Source organism: Elephas maximus, chromosome 10 (genome assembly GCF_024166365.1).
Source record: "Elephas maximus indicus isolate mEleMax1 chromosome 10, mEleMax1 primary haplotype, whole genome shotgun sequence".
NCBI lineage: Eukaryota > Metazoa > Chordata > Mammalia > Proboscidea > Elephantidae > Elephas > Elephas maximus.
In genome coordinates this window covers 6384753-6404718 of record NC_064828.1, presented here as the reverse complement: position 1 = coordinate 6404718, position 19966 = coordinate 6384753, and the positions used below count along the sequence as shown (strand labels likewise).

At 42.9% G+C, this 19966-nt stretch overlaps 1 protein-coding gene across 2 annotated transcripts in view; it reads right to left on the bottom strand.

Annotated features, from left to right (window-relative positions):
* The window catches only part of SHC4 (SHC adaptor protein 4), a 246409-nt gene that overhangs the window by 193155 nt on the left and 33288 nt on the right, over positions 1-19966 (bottom strand). For both annotated transcript variants that reach the window (XM_049899614.1, XM_049899615.1), the window contains exon 2: positions 3453-3523. In XM_049899614.1, coding sequence (XP_049755571.1) covers positions 3453-3523 — 71 coding nt within the window. The remainder of the gene's footprint in view (positions 1-3452; positions 3524-19966) is intronic.

Below are 19966 nucleotides of genomic sequence, written 5' to 3'. Positions count from 1 at the left end.
CTGAAATGGGAGCCTTGGAAGAGATATAGTGAGCCCTTTCAAGGAACCTGATGTGTGAGATTCAATTATTGCCAGAACTGTGAAGCGTAACACACATTCAAAGTGGCGCAGTCATCCACCATCTTTGAGTCGGGTACTTTTGTTTCTGGCTCTGCTCAAAATTCCAGGCAAGAGATTTGGTTACTATGCAATGTGCAAATTGCCCTTGTTTTCTAAGAGGGAGATTAGGTTTCTAGCAGGGCTTCAACCTATAATTTTTCTTGTTCTGGTTACCCTTCTGGTTCACCAAAATTTAAAAAAATTTTGGTCTCTTCCAGTTTTGCTTCCTCAACCATTACAGAACTAGAAAGAACCAGTTCGGAGCCCTGGCTTTGAGACTTAGTGTTGATGCTGTGGACTGATGATGTCCACAGCCACCTTCCGTCTACCTTCAGCTCTCTTCTCCCAGATATTCCCGTGGCTAGACTCTTCACTTTATTTGGGTCTTAAACGACTTTTCCTCAGAGAGGCTTTCTCCAACCATCAAATCCAAAAAAATGACCAACCCCAAGCTTCCATAAACCTTCCCAGAACACAATCTGCCATGCCTGAATCACATACAGACACATCTACAAGGAGTAATGTCCAGATACGTGTCAGACACCTTAACTTTGACCTGAATGTTAGTCATAAACTGAATACTCATGGCAGAGAAAAGAAAAGTCAGACTTTTACTATTTGCTAAACAATAGGAAAAATGTAGACTTACAAGTTTATGAAGATTTAAACAAAAAAGAGATGCATGGTTCTGAGGGAAGAGTAACAACTAGTAGAGTTCCTCTGCAGGGCAATCTAGCAATACACATCAAAGGCCTTAAAAATGTTTCTATTGTTTGACTTCATGATTCCAATTCTAGGACTTGTCCTATGGAAATAATCAAGAGATACAGACAGAATGTTCACCACAACATTATTTATAATAATAAAAAATAGCAGAATATCTTGCAGCCATTAAAAATGTTTTAGAGTACTTCGCAGCAGGAAAATGCCCAAGATGGGAAAAGGGATCAAAAAACAGTATTTAATAGCATTTAGGTTTTCTTTAACAGTCTTTATAAACTTGTGTATAGAAAAAGAGATCAGAAAGATATTCCAAACATGAAATAGTAATAGACATTATTTCCAAGTACAATTATGAATGATTGTAGCCGTCTCCAAATACTGAAAGTGTAGTCAGATGGAACGATGCATTTATTCAATAAATATCCATTAAGCACTTTCACGTGCCAGGGGCTGAGGCAGGCACTAAGAGTATTAAGAAACAGGATCAGATTCCATCTGTTTGGCTCTAGAGAGAAGGATCAGAAAGATGAGGATCAACGAGGAGATGTTTGGAACGACAGATTTCGACGCATCATAAGGAAGACAGCCTAAATCAACATTTCCTAAAGCACATTTCATGGAAACCCAGGGACACATGGATGTTCCTCTATGTTACATGTAAAAGAATTCTGGACCAAATACACTTAGGAAATCTTGAGTTAAACAACGTTAGATTTTATTAGACTACAACACAGCACTTCTTAGACTCTTTAATATATTGTATACCACAGCTCTCCTAAAGAGCGATACGGTTCCTTTACTCAAAACTTTTGGACTGTAGGATGCCGTATTCCAGGTCTAGAATTGCAGGGGATGAGCATTAGTAAAAGTTACCCTAGCCTCATAATGAGAATATTCGCCTTTGGGACCAAAACCAAAAACCTGTTGCCGCTGAGTCAATTCTGATTCATAGCTACTCTATAGCACAGAACTGCCCCATAGGGTTTCCAGGGAGGGGCCGGTGGATTTGAGCTGCTGACATTTGGGTTAGCAGCTGAGCTCTTAACCACTGTGCCACTAGGGCTCCACCTTTGGGACAGGTGGCCCGAAGTAATAGATTCAGATGAGCATGGTGGGCATGGTGAGACACATCTTGGGACCACATAAAACAAATGGCCCACATCTTTGTTCCGAATCATTCATATCAACCCAGTCCTCTCACATCATCCCCCTTGCCTCACAGTTTTCCCAGTTGCCAGTCTTAGCACTCTTCTTTCTCTCATTCCTCTCTTGCCTTGAACTTAGCCTTAATGAATGTCTTGTATTTCTACTTCTGACTTGAGCTGTGTGTCAATGATTCTGGTTCTTCCCCTAATTTGCCCGGGGACACCCTGGAAAAAGCTTCTCCTGGTTCAACTCTTGTATCCTCTCACCTTACCTAGAGGGGTAAGCGGGTTCTTATCCAGGCAGACAAGGAGTGAGCAGGTCCTCGTGTCAGGGATGCCATAAATGGTGAGAATTTAGACTTTCTGATGTTGAAAATTGGTTCCAGCTCTTATTTTCGGCTACTGCCTTGACAGGTCTGAGGTTCTGTAACACCCCTATTTCCAGACATAATTTTAAACACTTTTGATCCCTGGGAAGCCAGCTGTTTCCCCGACTGGCTGCGTCATCTTATCAGCATTCATACGGAATGCAGATGGTGTCCCATTCAGGTGGGAAACGTTTCACACGATGAGCTGCTCATCCACAAAGAGCCACTCGGCCACCCAGCCAAGGTTGCTGGGCCACATGTCCTACCTTCCAGCCACAGGAATAAAAACCCATAATGGCCTTGAAGGCTTAAGTTAAATTCCTGTAGCAAGAAACTATTGTGATTTAAGATATGGCCCTCAGCTGTGGGGACTATGGTGTCGGGAACATCTAGCTCAATTGGCATAACATAGTTTATAAAGAAAATATTCTACATTCTACTTTGGTGAGTAGCATCGGGGGTCTTAAAAGCCTGTGAGTGGCCATTTAAGATACTCCACTGGTCTGACCCCTTCAGGAGCAAGGGAGAATGAAGGAAACTGAAGACACAAGGGAAAGACTTGTCCAAAGAACTAATGGACCACAACTACCACGGCCTCCACCAGACTGAGTCCAGTACAACTAGATGGTGCCTGGCTACCACTACTGACTGCTCTGAGGAATCACAATGGAGGGCCCTAGACAAAGCTGGAGAAAAATGTAGAACAAAAGTCTAATTCACAAAAAAAGACCAGACTTAACTAGCCGGCAGAGGCTGAAGAAACCCCAGGAGTGTGGCCCCCAGACACCCTTTTTGCTTAGTAATGAAGTCAGTCCTGAGGTACACCCTTCATCCAAAGATTAGACAGGCCCATAAAACAAAACGTGACTAAAGGGGCAAACCAGCCCAGGGGCAAGGACTGGAAGGGAGGAGGGGATAGGAAAGCTGGTAATAGGGAACCCAATATTGACAAGGGAGAGTGTTGACATGTCGTGGGGTTGTTAACCAATGTCGTAAAACAATGCGTGCACTAACTGTTTAATGAGAAGCTAGTTTGTTCTGTAAACCTTCATCTAAAGTACAATAAAAAAATAATAAAGTATGGTCCTCAAAGACCTTCCCATTTTTGTTCTCTTACCTTGTAACTTGGGTTCTCATTCCAAAATCCAGTGACCTCATTGATTGCAGCACTTCAATACAGCCCATGTACTGGGGAAAAAAAAAAAAGAACAAGTGGGAAAAAATAGCACCAAGATGTCTCTTAACGTCACTGTGACTTCCTGGGAAACATCTTAAATCAGCTCCTGACATCAAGTTACATTTGCAGACTCAGTTTGCCATTGACATTTCTGACCATTAATGGGATGCATGCCTTAAACTTCAGTTCAGCTGTAACATAACTGCTAAATGCAAACTGTGATACCAGGAATTCAGGAGTAACAAGGATGAATGTGACTTCAGTGGCTAAGAGTCTGCCTGAAAGTGATCTGGACTCTGGAGCCAGACCCTGCAAATTTGAATGCTGGCTCTGCCCCTCACAGTTAGGGGACCTCGGGCAGGTTACTCAACCTCTCTGCGTCTTCGTTCTGCTATTGGTGAAATGGGGATCCAGTTAGGACTGCTGTGAGAGTGACACGATTTTACACATATAAAGCTCTCAGAACAGCGCCTGCACACACAGGTGCTCAAATATTAGAGGGAGCAAAAATAAATGTGAAAGAAACAAAATGCGAAAGAAATCATACAGCTCCCGCCCCCAAGGAACATCAAATCTAAGAAAACAAATCAAGTATATAAATGCATATAATACAGAATTTAGTAATATAAGAATTCTGCAAGTCACGAACTAAAAGGGTTAAGGAGGGACAGTCATGTCCATCAGGGATCAGTGAATTTAGCTTGAACACAGAATGTTGGAAAAGGAATTGTGATATATAAAGGGAAAAGATGGTTTATATCTAATGTAGCAGTGGGGAGTCATGTAAGGGAGTGATGTGATTAAATCTTGGTTTTGGAGGCATAGGTCAGTAGCAATCTGAGGGTGGGCTAGTGGGGAGAGGGGACAAATTAGGACGCTCCTGTAGAGCAAGAAGTAATGGAGAAGTAGATGGTGGGGATGGTTGTACAACACTGTGGATGTAATTAATGTCACTGAATTGTACATTAAAAATGATTAAAATGGCAAATTTTATGTTATATATATTTTACCACAATAAAAAAGGAAGCAGTGACAGCCCACACTGAGGAGGGAAAGGAGGCAATAGGACAGAGGGGACAGATTCAAGTGACATTACGGAAATAGATACTACATGATTCGGCAATTGATTTGCTATAGAGAATAAGAGAGAGGGATGAGTCAGGAATGATTCAGAAGTTTCCAGGCAGGGTAGCCACGAGAACAGCAATGCCATTCACAGAAACAAGGGAGCCAGGAGAGCAGATGATGATGACTTGGTTTGGGACCCACTGACTGTAAGGCACTGGTGGGCATCCAGGAAATAAGCCGGCAATTAAAACTGGATTCTGGAATAGTGAAGAGGAATGAACCCTAAGGAGCCCGACTTTGTAGTCTTCTGTGTAGCTGTTCAAGGTGAGGCCATGAGAGTAAATCCTCTCAGCAGAATCTTAGGGAACAAGGAAGAATGCTTCTCAGGGAATTGCCCTGGCAATATTACCAGGGCCAAGCGGTCTGACTGAACGTGACCTGGGCTCCTTGTGAACGACAGGCTTCCTGTTTAGCTTTACTTTGGAAGCCTTCCAGTCCCCTCTGCTAGGAAATGGCAAAAGTACTGAGGATCCTGGGGTTGCCTCCACAGACATCTCCTGCAGCATTTACGGGCAAATTCTGTAGACACAGCCTTACGCGAGCAGCTCAGTTGCCAGTGCCTGGTGTTGGAGAAAGCACGTGGACTCAATCACCCGGCGATTCTCATTCAGACTCCTGTTCACCACACTCTTCTTTGTGTCTCTAGTATTGACATGGGAAAAAATCTCCGTCCCACTCACACTTAACTTTCCAAGGCTACCGCAGGGATACAAGCGGTGTCTAGAGATTTCTGCGCAGTAAATCGTAAGCTAGATTTTATTTGAAGCCCAGAGTCCCTGGGTGGTGCACACAGTTAATGCACTGGGTGCTAACTGAAAGGCGGGAGTTTTTTGTCTTTTTTGTAAGGCTGGAGACTTTAATCCACCTGTATGCACATCGGAAGAAAGATCTGGCAATCTACTTCTGGAAAATCAGTCATTAAAAACTCTATGGAGCACAGTTCTATTCTGACACACAGTGTTGCCATGAGTTGGAAACCACAGGGCAGTGGCTGGTGGTGGTTTAGCAATCCCATTTCAGAGATGATGTGAAAGGAGATTCCAAGGGCCCGAGTTCCACGTGAAGGCTGATTCTAGCTGGATTAAAACAGATTGTTTTCAAGTGGCGTCTGCAGTCTTAAATGCTAGCAAGGGGCCATCTAAGATGCATCGATTGATCTCAACCCACCTGGGGCAAAGGAGAATGAAGAACACCAAAGACACAAGGTAATTACAAGCCCAAAAGACAGGGCCACATAAATCAGAGATGACATCACTCTGAGACTAGAAGAACTAGATGGTGACTTGCTACAACCGATGACTGCCCTGTCAGGGAACACAACAAAGAACTCCTGAGGGATCAGGAGAGCAGTGGGATGCAGAGGCCTGACATAACGGCCTGACTGAGACTAGAAGGACCCTGGAGGTCATGGTCCCTGCGGCCCAAGACAGGAACCATTCCCAAAGCCAACTCTTCAGACAGGGATTGGAATGGACTATGGGATAGAAAATGATACTGGTGAAGAATGAGCTTCTGGGATTAAGTAGACACATGAGACTATGTGGGCAGCTCCTGTCTGGAGGGGAGATAAGGCAGAGGGGGACAGAAGCTGGCTGAATGGACATGGAAATAGAGGGTGGAGAGAAGCAGTGTGCTGTCTCATTAGGGGGAGAGCAGTTAGGAGTATACAGCAAGGTGCAGATAAATTTTTCATGAGAGACTGACTTGCTTTGTAAACTTTCACTTAAAATACAATAAAAATCAAAAAAAAAAAAAAAAAAGATTGTTTTTATATCCTCACTGGTTGCTCTGGCTTTTCCTGGCATTCACTGCCTTCTTCTGCTCCAGAACGTAGCTCTTGCTTCCCTATTTCCTGCATCTGTCACTCTGGAAAGAGTGAACTCCCCATGCAGATTGGGGGACAGATTTGCTTACATGTCCAATTCCCCCAGGAGGCCTCCTTGTGCAGAGGTGTGTGTCATCTTTCCCCGCAGCTGTAAGTCACTGATTTCAGATGAGGACATACTAATCAACCTATCAATGCACCCTTTTTGAAAATGTGAACAACCACTCACGTTTATCACACTCTTCCATAGTGATTTTCCAAAAATGCAAATCATATGTTACTCCACTGCATAAAATTCCTAGCATTCGTTATCAAAACAAACTCACTATTTAGACCCTCGCTGCTGTGTCACTCTCGTTGTTGTTAGGTGCCGTCGAGTTGGTTCCGACTCATAGCAACCCTATGAACCACAGAATGAAACACTGCCCAGTCCTGTGCCATGCTCACAATCATTATGCTTAAGCCCATTGTTGCAGCCACTGTGTCAATCCATCTCCTTAAGGGTCCTCCTCTTTTTTTCTGACCCTCTACTTTACCAAGCTTGATGTCCTCTTTCAGGGACTGATCCCTCCTTACAGCATGTCCAAAGTATGTAAGATGCAGTCTCGCCTTCCTTGCTTCTAAGGAGCATTCTGGTTGTACTTCTTTCAAGACAGATTTATTCATCCTTTCGGCAGTCCATGGTATATTTAATATTCTTCACCAACACCACAATTCAAAGGCCTCAATTCTTCTTCGGTCTTCCCTATTCATTGTCCTGCTTTTACATGCATATGATGCGACTGAAAATACCATGGCTTGGGTCAGGCATAGCTTAGTCCTCAAGGTGACATCTTTGCTTTTCAACACTTTAAAGGGGTCTTTTGCACAGATTTGCCCCATGCAATGTGTCTTTTGATTTCTTGACTGCTGCTTCCATGGTGTTGATTGTGGATCCAAGTAGAATGAAATCCTTGAAAACTTCAGTCTTCTCTGTTTATCACGACGTTGCTCATTGGTCCAGTTGTGAGGAGTTTTATTTTCTTTATGTTGAGGTGTAATCCATACTGAAGGCTGTGGTCTTTGATCTTCATCAGTAAGTGCTTCAAGTTCTCTTCACTTTCAACAAGCATGGTTGTGTCATCTGCGTAACGCAGGTTGTTAATGAGTCTTCCCCCAATGCTGATGCCACGTTCTTCTTCATATAGTCCAGCTTCTCAGATTATTTGTTCAGCATACAGATTGAATAAGTATGGTGAAAAATTACAACCCTGACACACACTTTTCCTGACTTTAAATCACGCAGTATCTCCTTGTTCTGTCTGAACAACTACCTCTTGATCTATGTACAGGTTCTGCGTGAGCACAATTAAGTGTTCTGGAATTCCCATTCTTCGCAATTCTATCATAATTTGTTATGATCCACAGTCAAATGCCTTTGCATAGTCCATAAAACAGAGGAAAACAACCTTCTGGTATCCTCTGCTTTCAGCCAGGATCCATCTGACATTAGCAATGATATCCCTGGTTCCACGTCCTCTTCTGAAACCAGCCTGAATTTCTGGCAGTTCCCTATCGATATTCTGCTGCACCCACTTTTGAATGATCTTCAGCAAAATTTTGCTTGCATGTGATATTAATGATATTGTTCAATAATTTCCATATTCATTTGGTCACCTTTCTTGGGGATAGGCATAAATATGGATCTCTTCAGTCAGTTGGTCAGGTAGTTGTCTTCTCAATTTCTTGGCATAGGTGAGTGAGCACTTCCAGCGCTGCATCCATTTGTTGAAAAATCTCAATTGATATTCCATCAATTCCTGAAGCCTTGTTTTTCACCAATGCCTTCAGTGCAGCTTGGACTTCTTCCTTCAGTACCATCGGTTCCTGGTCATATGGTACCTCCTGAAATGGTTGAACGATGACCAATTCTTTTTGGTATAATGACTCTGTGTATTCCTTCCATCTTCTATTGATGCTTCCTGTGTCATTTAATATTTTTTCCATAGAATCCTTCCCCGTTGCAACTCAAGGCTTGAATTTCTTCTCCAGTTTTTTCTGCTTGAGAAATGCCGGGAGTGTTCTTCCCTTTTGGTTTTCTATCTCCAGGTCTTTGCACGTGTCATAATACATTACTTTGTCTTCTTGAGCCACCCTTTGAAATCTTCTGTCCAGTTCTTTTTACTTCATCATCTCCTCCTTTTGCTTTAGCTGTTCGACGTTCAAAAGCAAGTTTCAGAGCCTCTTCTGACATCCATTTTGGTCTTGTTTTTCTTTCTTGTCTTTTTAATGACTTCTTGCTTTCTTCATGGATGATGTCCTTGATGTCATTCCACAACTTGTCTGGTCTTCTTCAGTCATTAGTGTTCAATGCGTCAAATCTATTCTTGAGTTGTTCTGTAAATTCAGGTGGGACATACTCAAGGTCATACTTTGGCTCTTGTGGACTTGTTCTAATCTTCTTCAGTTTCAACTTGAACTTGCATTTGAGCAATTGATGGTCCGTTCCACAGTTCGCCCCGGCCTTGTTCTGACTGATGACATTGAGCTTTTCCATTGTCTCTTTCCACAGATGTACTCAATTTGATTCCTGTGTATTCCATCTGGCGAGGTGCATGTGTATAGTTGCTGTTTATGTTGGTGAAAAACGTATTGGCAATGAAGAAGTCTTTAGTGTTGCTAAATTCTATCATTCAATCTATGCCATCATTTCTATCACCAAGACCATATTTTCCAACTACTTATCCTTCTTCATTTCCAACTTTTGAATTCCAATCACAAGTAATTATTACTGCATCCTGACTGCATGTTCAATCAATTTCAGAATGCAGAATTTGGCAAAAATCTTCAATTTCTTCATCTTTGGCCTTTGCGGTTGGTGCGTAAATTTGAATAATAGTCATATTAACTGGTCTTCCTTGCAGGTATATGGATATTATCCTTTCACTGACAATGTTGTACTTCAGGACAGATCTTGAAATTTTTTTTTCATGATGAATGCAATGCCATTCCTCTTCAAGTTGCCATTCCCGGCATAGTAGACTATATGATTTTTCCAATTCGAAATTGCCCAACCAGTGCATTTCAGCTCACTAATGCCTAGGATATTGATGTTTATATGTTCCATTTCATTTTTGATGATTTCCAATTTTCCTAGATTCCTACTTTGTACATTCCGCATTCTGATTACTAATGGATGTTTGCAGCTGTCTCTCCTCACTTTCAGTCATGCCACAGCAGCAAATGAAGGTCCCGAAAGCTTAATTCCATCCATGTCATTAAGGTTGACTCTTCTTTGAGGAGGCAGCTCTTCCACGGCCATCTTTTGAGTGCCTTCCAACCTGGGGGGCTCATCTTCCAGCACTATATCAGACAATGTTCCGCTGCTATTCGTAAGTTTTTCACTGGCTAATTCTTTTGAGAAGTAGACCGTCGGGTCCTTCTTCCTAGTTTGTCTTAGTCTGGAAGTTCAGCTGAAACCTGTCTGCCATGGGTGACTCTGCTGGTAACCGAATACCGGAGGCATAGCTTCCAGCATCACAGCAACACACAAGCTCCCATAGTATGACAAACTGACAGACACGTGGGGGGGTCACTCTCCTTACTGTTCCTCAAATACACCAAACTCTTTCCAAGGTCAGGAGTTTTGCACTTGCTGTTCCTTCTGCCTGGCTCTTCTCTACTGCCCTGCAGAACTATTTCTCATCCTGCAGGTTTAAGTTCAGATGCCTCCTTGGAGGCCCCTCCTGTCAGCCTTCATCACATACCGTCATCCTCATGTCACTGTCTGCAGTCAGGATGGTCAGGATTACCTGTTAATTTGCTTATTTAGTCTCTGTCTTCCTTCCCCTGGCTGTAAGCACCACAAGAGTAAGAACCTTGATCACCAGTGTACTCCAGCACCTGGGACAGTGCCTGGCACACTGCAGGTGCCCAACAAGAACTGGCTGAAAGAATGAACGAAGCATCTATTGCTCAACTCCAACTGCACCTTTAAATGAGAGAGAGGAAGAAGAGATCGAGCAAGTGAAGGTTTGGTTTCTCCATCGTGGAGGATAAACGAAGAGTGCAGGAGACCTCAGAACACTCTCAGAAAGAGATGTAGGAAATACAGGCTAGGATGATACCCTTGGAAGTTTCTAGACTCTTTGTAATTTCCTCCATGTTTATTATTTCTGTTATGCCCCATCTTAGAGACTGGCAACAAACAACCTAAAACAGAGGAGGTTTTGTAGTGAAGTCGGAAGCTGCAAAGACTGTGCACTATTCCTTAGAAAGTCTAGGGGTGGGGCTGGGTGGAGGGGAGAACCCTGAATGATAGGGTCTGTGGTGGGATAGTAGGCTGCATGTCTGAACAGGAGGGGCAAAAAAGGCAAAGGGAGCCAGCTGGGACTGAGATACTCCAAGGCTGAGGAGGTTCTAATACCTAGGTAAGGACAGTGTCAAAGTAGGGGCAATTCTTAGCCGAGTGAAATGAATCCTCAGTGTGAGATCTGGGTCATTGAGGAGCTCGGAGATTTTTAGGTGGGGGAGCAAGAGAAGGACTCTTCCAAGGTTTTGTTCTCAATCACAGTTCATGGTGATAACCTCCTCAAATCTGCTTCCTTCTAAGGCAGCTCAGGCATTGGTGTCTTTTCTTCATTTTAACCTCCATTTTGCTTCACACAGTTGTTCAGTCAGCAACAGCACAGATGACACCTTCTGCCAGCCTCACCATGATGCAACGGAAGGTTCTGAAGAAACGTGAGTCATGGCCCAAGGTGATTATGACAATGAATACATTTCCCTTCCACCATGGGCAAGTGCTGAGGAAGGCACGCTAAAGAACATGAAGGGAAGGAAGCAGCACCCAACTTTTGCCACAAATTACTCCAAAGACTGGAATGGAATTGGTCTCCCCAATGACTCACACAAGCCCATTTCACTTAGAAACCATTCCTGTAAGGAAACAGGGAGCAGCTGGTGCATTAAAATAACCTGTCCACTTCTTTGTGTAGGTACCTGATGAGTACCTAAGCAGACGGTGGCTTAATGTCGAGGCCTGGGGAAGGAGAAGCTTGGTATAAGCTGGGAAGGACAGTACAGCTCATTCATCTACTAAATGCAAACCTGCATAAGACATGGTCTCTGTTCTCAGAAAACTCAGCACAGTAAGGATTGGACAGCCACGGAAAGAGATGATTTGTCTTTTCTTTCTGTGAGGTTAGTCACTGTCATTAACTCCATTTAATAGATGAGGAAATTAAAGCCTGTTTAAGGGAAGTGCCTGTCTCGGTTGCGTTTATTCAGTGAGACTGAATCAGGGCGTATTCTCAGCTTCTAGAGCCCTTTCCTGGGCCTTGTATGTAACCTCTGTATCACAGAAAAAGCAGAAAGAGATGGGGTTATTCAGCTGACTCCCACTGACCTTTCCTTTGGTCTACCCAAGTAGGTAACACAGTGACAGGACTGGGGGCCATGAAGGTAACCCAAAAAAAAACCCAAACCTATTGCCATGGAGTCGATTCCAACTCATAGTGACCCTCTAGGACAGAGTAGAACTGCCCCATAAGAGTGGCTGGTGGATTCGAACTGCTGACCTTTTGGTTAGCAGCCGAGCTTTAACCACTATGCCACCAGGGTTCCACAAGGTTACAGCAGATGTGACTTGAGCCTGCTCTGGAACCGCAGGAGATGGCACGCGAAGCAGAAGACACTCCCTAATTCCAGATGCTGAGACAAGGAAAGGACACTGAAGGCCTTTATTTAGAGTCATGAAGGGTTGGTGAGAAAGCGGCGGAGCTGAGCAGTGCTCAGACAACCTTCCCATTCAGCACCCAGCAGACGACTTACCTAAGTCCGAGCTCTCGCTCTCCCTTCATACCCCAAGGCAGTCATCATGTTTTTGTACTGTCTGAGCTTCAACCATTTGCTCCCAGGGAAAGGGGAAACAGTCTACTCATGCCTGTGTGTATCTTGGGTTCTGCATTCCAGGCAATACTGGGTTTTCAGAGAGAAGGAATGACCGCTAGTTTGTAGAAACTTCTCATCCTGGATGCTTTCAGAGAATTATGATTTTGAGCATACTCCCTAAAGAAAAAAGGAGATATTCTCCAAAGGAACATCTGTCTAATGGATACACAAGAGACTACTGACAGTGGTTACCTCTGGAAATGGGATACAGGCATTTTACTTTTTACTTTACAATTTAGTACTGTTTATAGGTGGTACAAACGGTTAATATGCTTGGCTGCTAACTCAAAGGTTGGAGGTTTGAGTCTACCCAGAGGCACCTCAGAAGAAAGGCTTCGCAATCTATTTCATAAAAATCAGACATTGAAAACTCTGTGGAGCACATTTATACTCTTATAAACATGGGGTCTCTATTATTTTTAATAATCTATTATTTTAGAGTTAAAAAATAAAATAAAGCTTACTATATAACATATAGGAACCTCAGTTTATTCATTATTAATTAGGGTTAAATCTTTCCTTTTCCCAACGGCACAGTCCCTTCCTTAGAATATGCCTGGCCCTGTGCTAGGAGTATGGGGAAATATTGTTCAAGAAAAGGTTTAAGGCATAGGCCTTGCATTTGATAAGTTCATAATAAGAGTGATAAGACAGGGAAGAATAACTCTGGTGAGTAGCATCTGGGGTCTTAAAAGCCTGTGAGGATAGTCCACTGGTCTTTCCCATTCAGGAGCAAGGAAGAATGAAAAAAACTAAAGATACAAGGGAAATATTAGTCCACCAGACTGAGTCTAGTACAACTAGATGGTGCCCAGCTACCACCACTGACTGCTCTGACAGGGATCACAATAGAGGGTCCCAGGCAGAGATGGAGAAAAAGGTAGAACAAAATTCTAACTCAAAAAGAAAGACCAGACTTGCTGGCTTGACAGAGACTGGAGAAACCCTGAAAGTATAGCCCCCAGACACCCTTTCATCTTAGTAATGAAGTCACTCCTGAGGTTCACCCTTCAGCCAAAGATTGGACTGGCCCATAAAATAAAACGAGACTAAAGGGGCACACCAGCCCAGAGGCAGGGACTGAAGGCAGGAGGGAACACGAAAGCTGGTAATAGGGAACCCAAGTTTGAGAAGGGAGAGTGTTGGCATGGGGTTGTTAACCAATCTCATAAAACAATATGAATAACAAAACCCACCCATTTAATGAGAGACTGGTTTGTCCTGTAAACCTTCATCTAAGGTACAATAAAAAAAAAAAAGAAAAAACAGTTCTGAGACAATCAGAAGACTGATGAGCAGTGTATAATCCATATGACCGATGAGGATCTGACCTTCACGCAGTAAATGTTCAGCACTGGTAGAGGTCACTCACCGAGCGGCACGAAGACACTGCAGGATTTTTCTGACACCTTTCCTGTCTTAAAAAAAAAAAAAAACTACATTCCCTGCTCAGCCTTGAGACATCTTCTCTACTTCCTTATTCTCCATCCATGCCTCAACTCACTGCAGTTAAGTTTCTGCCTCAACACTATACTGAAGCTGCTTGGGCAAACCACCTACCTCCTAACAGTCCACCCTGGTGAACTGTTTTTGTTCCCTTGTTCGCCTACCTAGGGCATCTGTCATTGCTGACTTCTCCTGGACCTGCCCTTCATTTTCCTCTCCATCCCTCTCTTTCCTTGGCTTTTATGACAGCATTTTTTCCTGTTCCTCATCTGACCCTTCTGGCTACTCCGGTCCTTCTCTGTCTTTTTTACTGGTTTCTTTTTTTTGTTTTTGTCATTGTTCATTTTTCCTTTTAACAATGGTCCCTTTTCTTCTCACTCCATAGCAGTGATTCTCAGCCCTGAATACCCATTAGAATCATCAGGAAAATTTTTTTAAAAAAAAAGAAAAAACAATGCCCAAGCTCTACTAACTCCATCTCTGGTATGTAGAGTCCTATGTCTTCAGTTACTAGCCGGGTGCTGATGGCACACAAACCTTAGCCCAACCTCTTTCCCACGCTCCAGACCTGCATGACCACGTGATATTTCATTTCTACTTCAAATTCAGTATATCCAAATATTCATCTACTTATATTTCTGATCTGAACCAATGGTATCATCATCTACCTAGTCACATGAATCAGAAAACCCAACTCTTCTCTTTCTCTCAAGCCCCACATCCAGTCTGGAGATAAGCCCTATGCATTCAATCTCCATATCATCTCTCATATATGCCCCAACTTTTACCACCCTAGTTTAAGCACCTTCTGTCTCTCAATTGCAATACAGTGGACTCACATCGTATGCATGTTCAATGCACTTGAATTCAGCTATATCCATTTGGCAGGCAGACAGAAGAGATCAGTCCCTTTATTCATCCCCTCAGCCCCCTACCCCTACTTCCCAAACTAGATTTTGACCTCAACTACCCCAGGAAAAGGAGACCTCTCTATAAATGTAAACAGAATACAAGACATTGATTCTCAGGTGTGACCTTCCAGGTACACAGGTGCTGGGGATTTAAGGAGCTGCCTAGAGTATGTTTTACTCTGCCTGTGTTTCACCCTAGTAGACTTCAGAACATAATCCTTCAGAAGATGGAAGTCTCCAGTGCTCCCACCTCTGAATCTGTCTTTCACACTACAGCCAGCACCTTACTGAAATACAGATCTGACATGTTAGCACTCCATCCTATCACAATGCTTAATAATTAAGATATTAATGAGTGAATTCGGCCAGATATAAGGAAGCAGCCACATTGGGGCAAACCTGGAACCACATGGCTTACAAAAAGGAGAGGGCCCAAACTACTTAGTCCAGCCTCTTGTTGCAATTTGAGAAACCAGGTCTAATCTTTTCAAGAGAAGCCAGATACCAGACTTATTTGTGAAATTTCCTAATTTTTAAAACCTGCAGGCCACAATGAACAATCCAAAAGTGAAATTAAGAAAATAATTCCACTTACAATAGAATAAAAGGATAAAAGACTCAGAAATAAATTTTAAAAAGAAATATAAAACTTATACTGTAAAAACTACAAAACGTTGAAAAAAATTAAAGACGATCTAAATAAACGAAAAGACACTGCATGTTCACGGGACAAAACACTTAATATTATTAAGATGGCAATACTACTAAAAATGATTAGCTGACTTTTTTTTTTGCAGAAATTGGCAAGCTGTTCCCAAAATTCACATGGAAATTCAAGGGACCCAGTATAGCCGATACAATCTTGAAAAAGAACAAAGTTGGAGGACTCACACTTCCTGATTTCAAAACTTACCACAAAGCAACAGCAATCAAAACAGTGTTGTACTAGTATAAGTACAGACACACAGATCAGTCGAATAGAACTGGGAGTTCAGAAATAAATCCTCACATTTACAGTGAATCGATTGTTGACAAGAGCGCCAAAACAATTAACTGCGGGGCGGGGGCGGGGGAGTGGGCTTTTCAACACGTGGAGCTGGGACAACTAGATCTCCACATGCAAAAGGATGAAGGCAGACCACCTACCTCACACCATATACAAATATTAACTCAGAATGAATCCAAGACCTAAAACTATAAAACTCTCAGAAGAAAACAGGCATATACCTTCAGGCCCTTGGATCAGGCAATAGTTCCTTAGATACGACAACGAAAGCCCAAGTAACCAAAAGAAAAATAGGTACATTGAGCTTCATCAAAAATCAAAAACTTCGTGTTTCAGAGAATGCTATCAAGAAAGTAAAAGGCAGCCCGCAGAAGGGGAGAAAAAAAATTTTTGATTGTATTTTAGATGAGGCTTACAGAACAAATCAGTTTCTCATTAAACAATTAATACACGTATTGTTTTGTGACATTTGTTGCCACCCTCACGACATGTCTACACTCATGGGAGAAAATATTTTCAAGTCATATATCTGATAAGATTCTTGCATCTAGAATATACAAAAAAATTCTTACAACTCAATAATAAAAAGACAAATAATCCAATTTTAAGATGTGCAAGAGATCTGAATGGACATTTCTCCAAAGAACAAATGGCCAACAAGCACATTCAAAGATGCTCAACATCATCAGTTATTAAAGAAATGCAAATCAAACCACAATGAGACACCACTTCACACCCACTAAGATGGCTATGTTAAAAAAGGAAAATAGTAAGAGTTGGTGAGGCTGTGGAGAAACTGGAACCTTCATACATTGCCGGTGGGAATATAAAATGATGCAGTCGCTACGGAAACACAGTTACTATATGATCCAGCAATTCCACTCCAAGATATCTTCCCAAGAACACTGAAAACACACATCCATACAAAACTTGTACATGAATTTTCATAGCAACATTATTCATAATAGCCAAAAAATAGAAGCAACCTAAATGTCCATCAACTGATGAATGGGTACATAAAATGTGGTATATAATACAATGGAATATTATTTAGCAACAAAAAGGAATGAAGTATTGATACATGCTGTAACATGAATGGGCCTTCTAAGTATTACGTGAAGTGAAAGAACCCAGTCACAAAAGAGCACATAGTGTATGGTTTCATTTACAGGTAATGCCCAGAATAAACAAATCTATTGATCTAAAAAAGGAGGGCTAGTTGGGGGTGAGGGGGTGAGGGGAGAGAATGGGATGTGACTGCCAAAGGATATGGGGTTTCTTTTGGGGGTGATAAAATTGCTCGAAGATTGACTGTAGTTAAATAAAAAAAAAAAGCATAATTCTGAATATACTAAAAAGCCATTGAATTGTACACTTTAAATGGGTGGATTGGATGGGATGTGAATTGTATCTCAATAAAGCTGTTAAAAAAAAAAAAAAAAAAAAAGACCAAACGAAGCACATCTGCAGGCAGTGAGTAACCCCTGAGACAAACTCTCCTTGTCCTGAGTGGGATGTCAGGGATTATCAGGGTTGCCTGAAATCTTCCCCAACCCCCAGAAGCGGAATCCGTCGCTCTTTCCTTGGTTCCCAGGCATCCTGGTCACACCCCAAGGCTGCACGTACCCAGTTGTGCCGCAATTGATCTGTGTAAACGTCTTTGCCCGCTGCTGGACTGTGCGCTTCTCAAGGGCAGGAAGTGAATCTTAGTCATCATTAGCCCCAGCACCTCTTACAGTGTCATACATGATTTATTTGAACAAGCTAGCCAAGAAATAATGTTCAGGAAGTCTCAAAATAGCCTGCATCCTAGCGGGACCATCTGTAATGCGTTTCTTCTTAGAGGGGTATTTTGTCAGCTAACATAATCCTCGAAGTTCAGCTGCCCAAGGCCGTCCTTGTGCCAGGTTGCATGGGAAGGGAACAGAGAGTCCTTCACCTTTTCATGCAGTGCCAGCCTAATGAAGACTGGGCAGGTGGGCATGGGGGAGGAGGGCCCTTTCTCCTCGATGAGGAGCACGACTGGGGGGCATCTTTGAGGGAGCTCCATGAGACAGGCAGGAGACAGCTCTCTGCACCACCTCAAAGGAAGAGACACAGTCTTGGCAAACACGGACTTTCCTGGGGAATGATCTTACAGCACCTTTGAAACTCCTGCCAGAGAGCTGACACCTTCCCTCTCTCCATCATTCTCTGTCCCCTGATTTTTGTTTTTCTTCATGAACATTTACTATTGAAAACATTCTGTATTTCTACATTTGTTTTCTGTCCACTAGGTTCAACGCAGAGAGCAGGGGCTGCTGCATCCCCAACATCTAGAATGCTGGCCAACACACAGTAGCCTATAAAATATACTCTCTTTGAGTGAATAAAAATTTTTTTAATCCAGATATCTACCCTGCTGAAAGTTCCTTCTTGTGCTTCAGGTTCAAAGCCTAAAAATCTAGTTTTGTTCATGCGTTCTCACTTTGGGACTTGGCAGCCAGGGAATTTCAACCCTCTAAGTCCTTAGCATCCACAAGGATGGAATCTTCTGAAACTATGTTGTGTGCTCAGCTTGTCCTCCAAAACGCAGGACCTGCCTCTCCAGGGCTCCTGCCCAAACCAAACAGCAGGGCTGGGAGCCAGCAACGCCTGTCATTCTTGGCCCAACACACATCTTCTGTCTTCTTCTGCCACTAAGTAGACTCACCCTTGGCAGATGAGAGACACCCACAACCTCCTTCTTCCCACCCCAATTTTCAGAGTCCTTTATTAGCTCCTGTAGGGTAAGTATAATTTCCTGGGGGAATTTTAGAATTAAATGAGAAGATTTAAGTTGATTCAAAAGAAAAGTTTCTCTTTGACAACAAGCAACCCAGGATTCTGCAAATAGTGTTCTGGGGAGCAGATGCCCAGATAAACAATAAAGATTATGGTCTGGTTGGCACTTTGGTGATACTCTAAAATACAGGATGTAGTCTGCTTACAATTATCCAAAGAAGCTCTCCAAGTCATCTAAAAAAGCACTGGTTGTCTGTAGGCAAGAAAAGTATGACAACTCTCCGCATCACATGAGGCAGCTACGCAGGTCCTCATACCAACAGGCTCACTGCCATTGAAAACCCCTTACACACGAGGATTGTTTTAAACCGAGAGAGTTTGCAGCTCTGCCTACAGACCTGAACAAAGACACAGGCACTCGGCTCGAGACCATCCCTCCGGCAAAAGCCAGACTGATTGAACTTGGGGCTGTGACCTCTTGGGGATAACTCCACACCCCGGGTTGGGAGCCATGAGTGACTCTGCTCTTAGGCACAGCCACAAAGTCTGCTTCTGTGCTCAGGAGCTTTTGCTCGGAGCTTTACCTTCTGTCTATTCCCATGCATGTTATCTCATTTGATCCTCACAATGACAGTGACAGGACCTGAACAAGTGAATGATCCCCTTTTTACAGGGAAAACTGTCAGAGGTTAAGGACTCTGCTCGAGGGCCACATGGCTGGTTAATGGGAGAGAACTCAAATCTTTTGATGCTTCAAGCTGAGCTATTCCATGTCACCTCTCTAAACTGGAAAAGCTTACAATCTAGGGGAGACTCAAAGACCTGCATCCATAAAGAACACAAGATAGTATTCAGTGATGTCGGGGCTGACTTAACAGACTCACGAGGGTTTAATCCTATCAATTAGCCATGAGCTGGCGGCAATTCCCCCAGGGTAAGGTAGGAACGTTCCCCATGGTGCTTTATCCTCTTGTAGTGCCCCATGCTCCAAGACAGATAGACTGCAGTTCAGAGGGCTACTTAAAATGAATTCAGAAAATAAAACTTCCGGATGAAAACACTGCATTGTGTCTTGCCTCCACCCACCCACCCCAATCATATACATTTCTGTGTGTCTGTGTGTGTATTATGTATATGTATATATGTGTACTGTTGTTGTTAGGTGTCCTCAAGTCAGTGCTGACTCATGGCGACCCTGCGTACACGAGAACGAAATACTGCCAGGTCCTGCACTATCTTCACAAGCCTTGTTACACTTGAGCTCATTACTGCAGCCACTGTGTCAATTCATCTCATTGAGTGTCTTTCTCTTTTTTGCTGACCCTCTACTTTACCAACCATGATGTCCTTCTACAGAGACTGGTCTTCCTGAGAACATGTCCAAAGTATGTGAGATTAGTCTCGCCATCCTTGTTTCTAAGGAGCATTCTGGCTGTACTTCTTC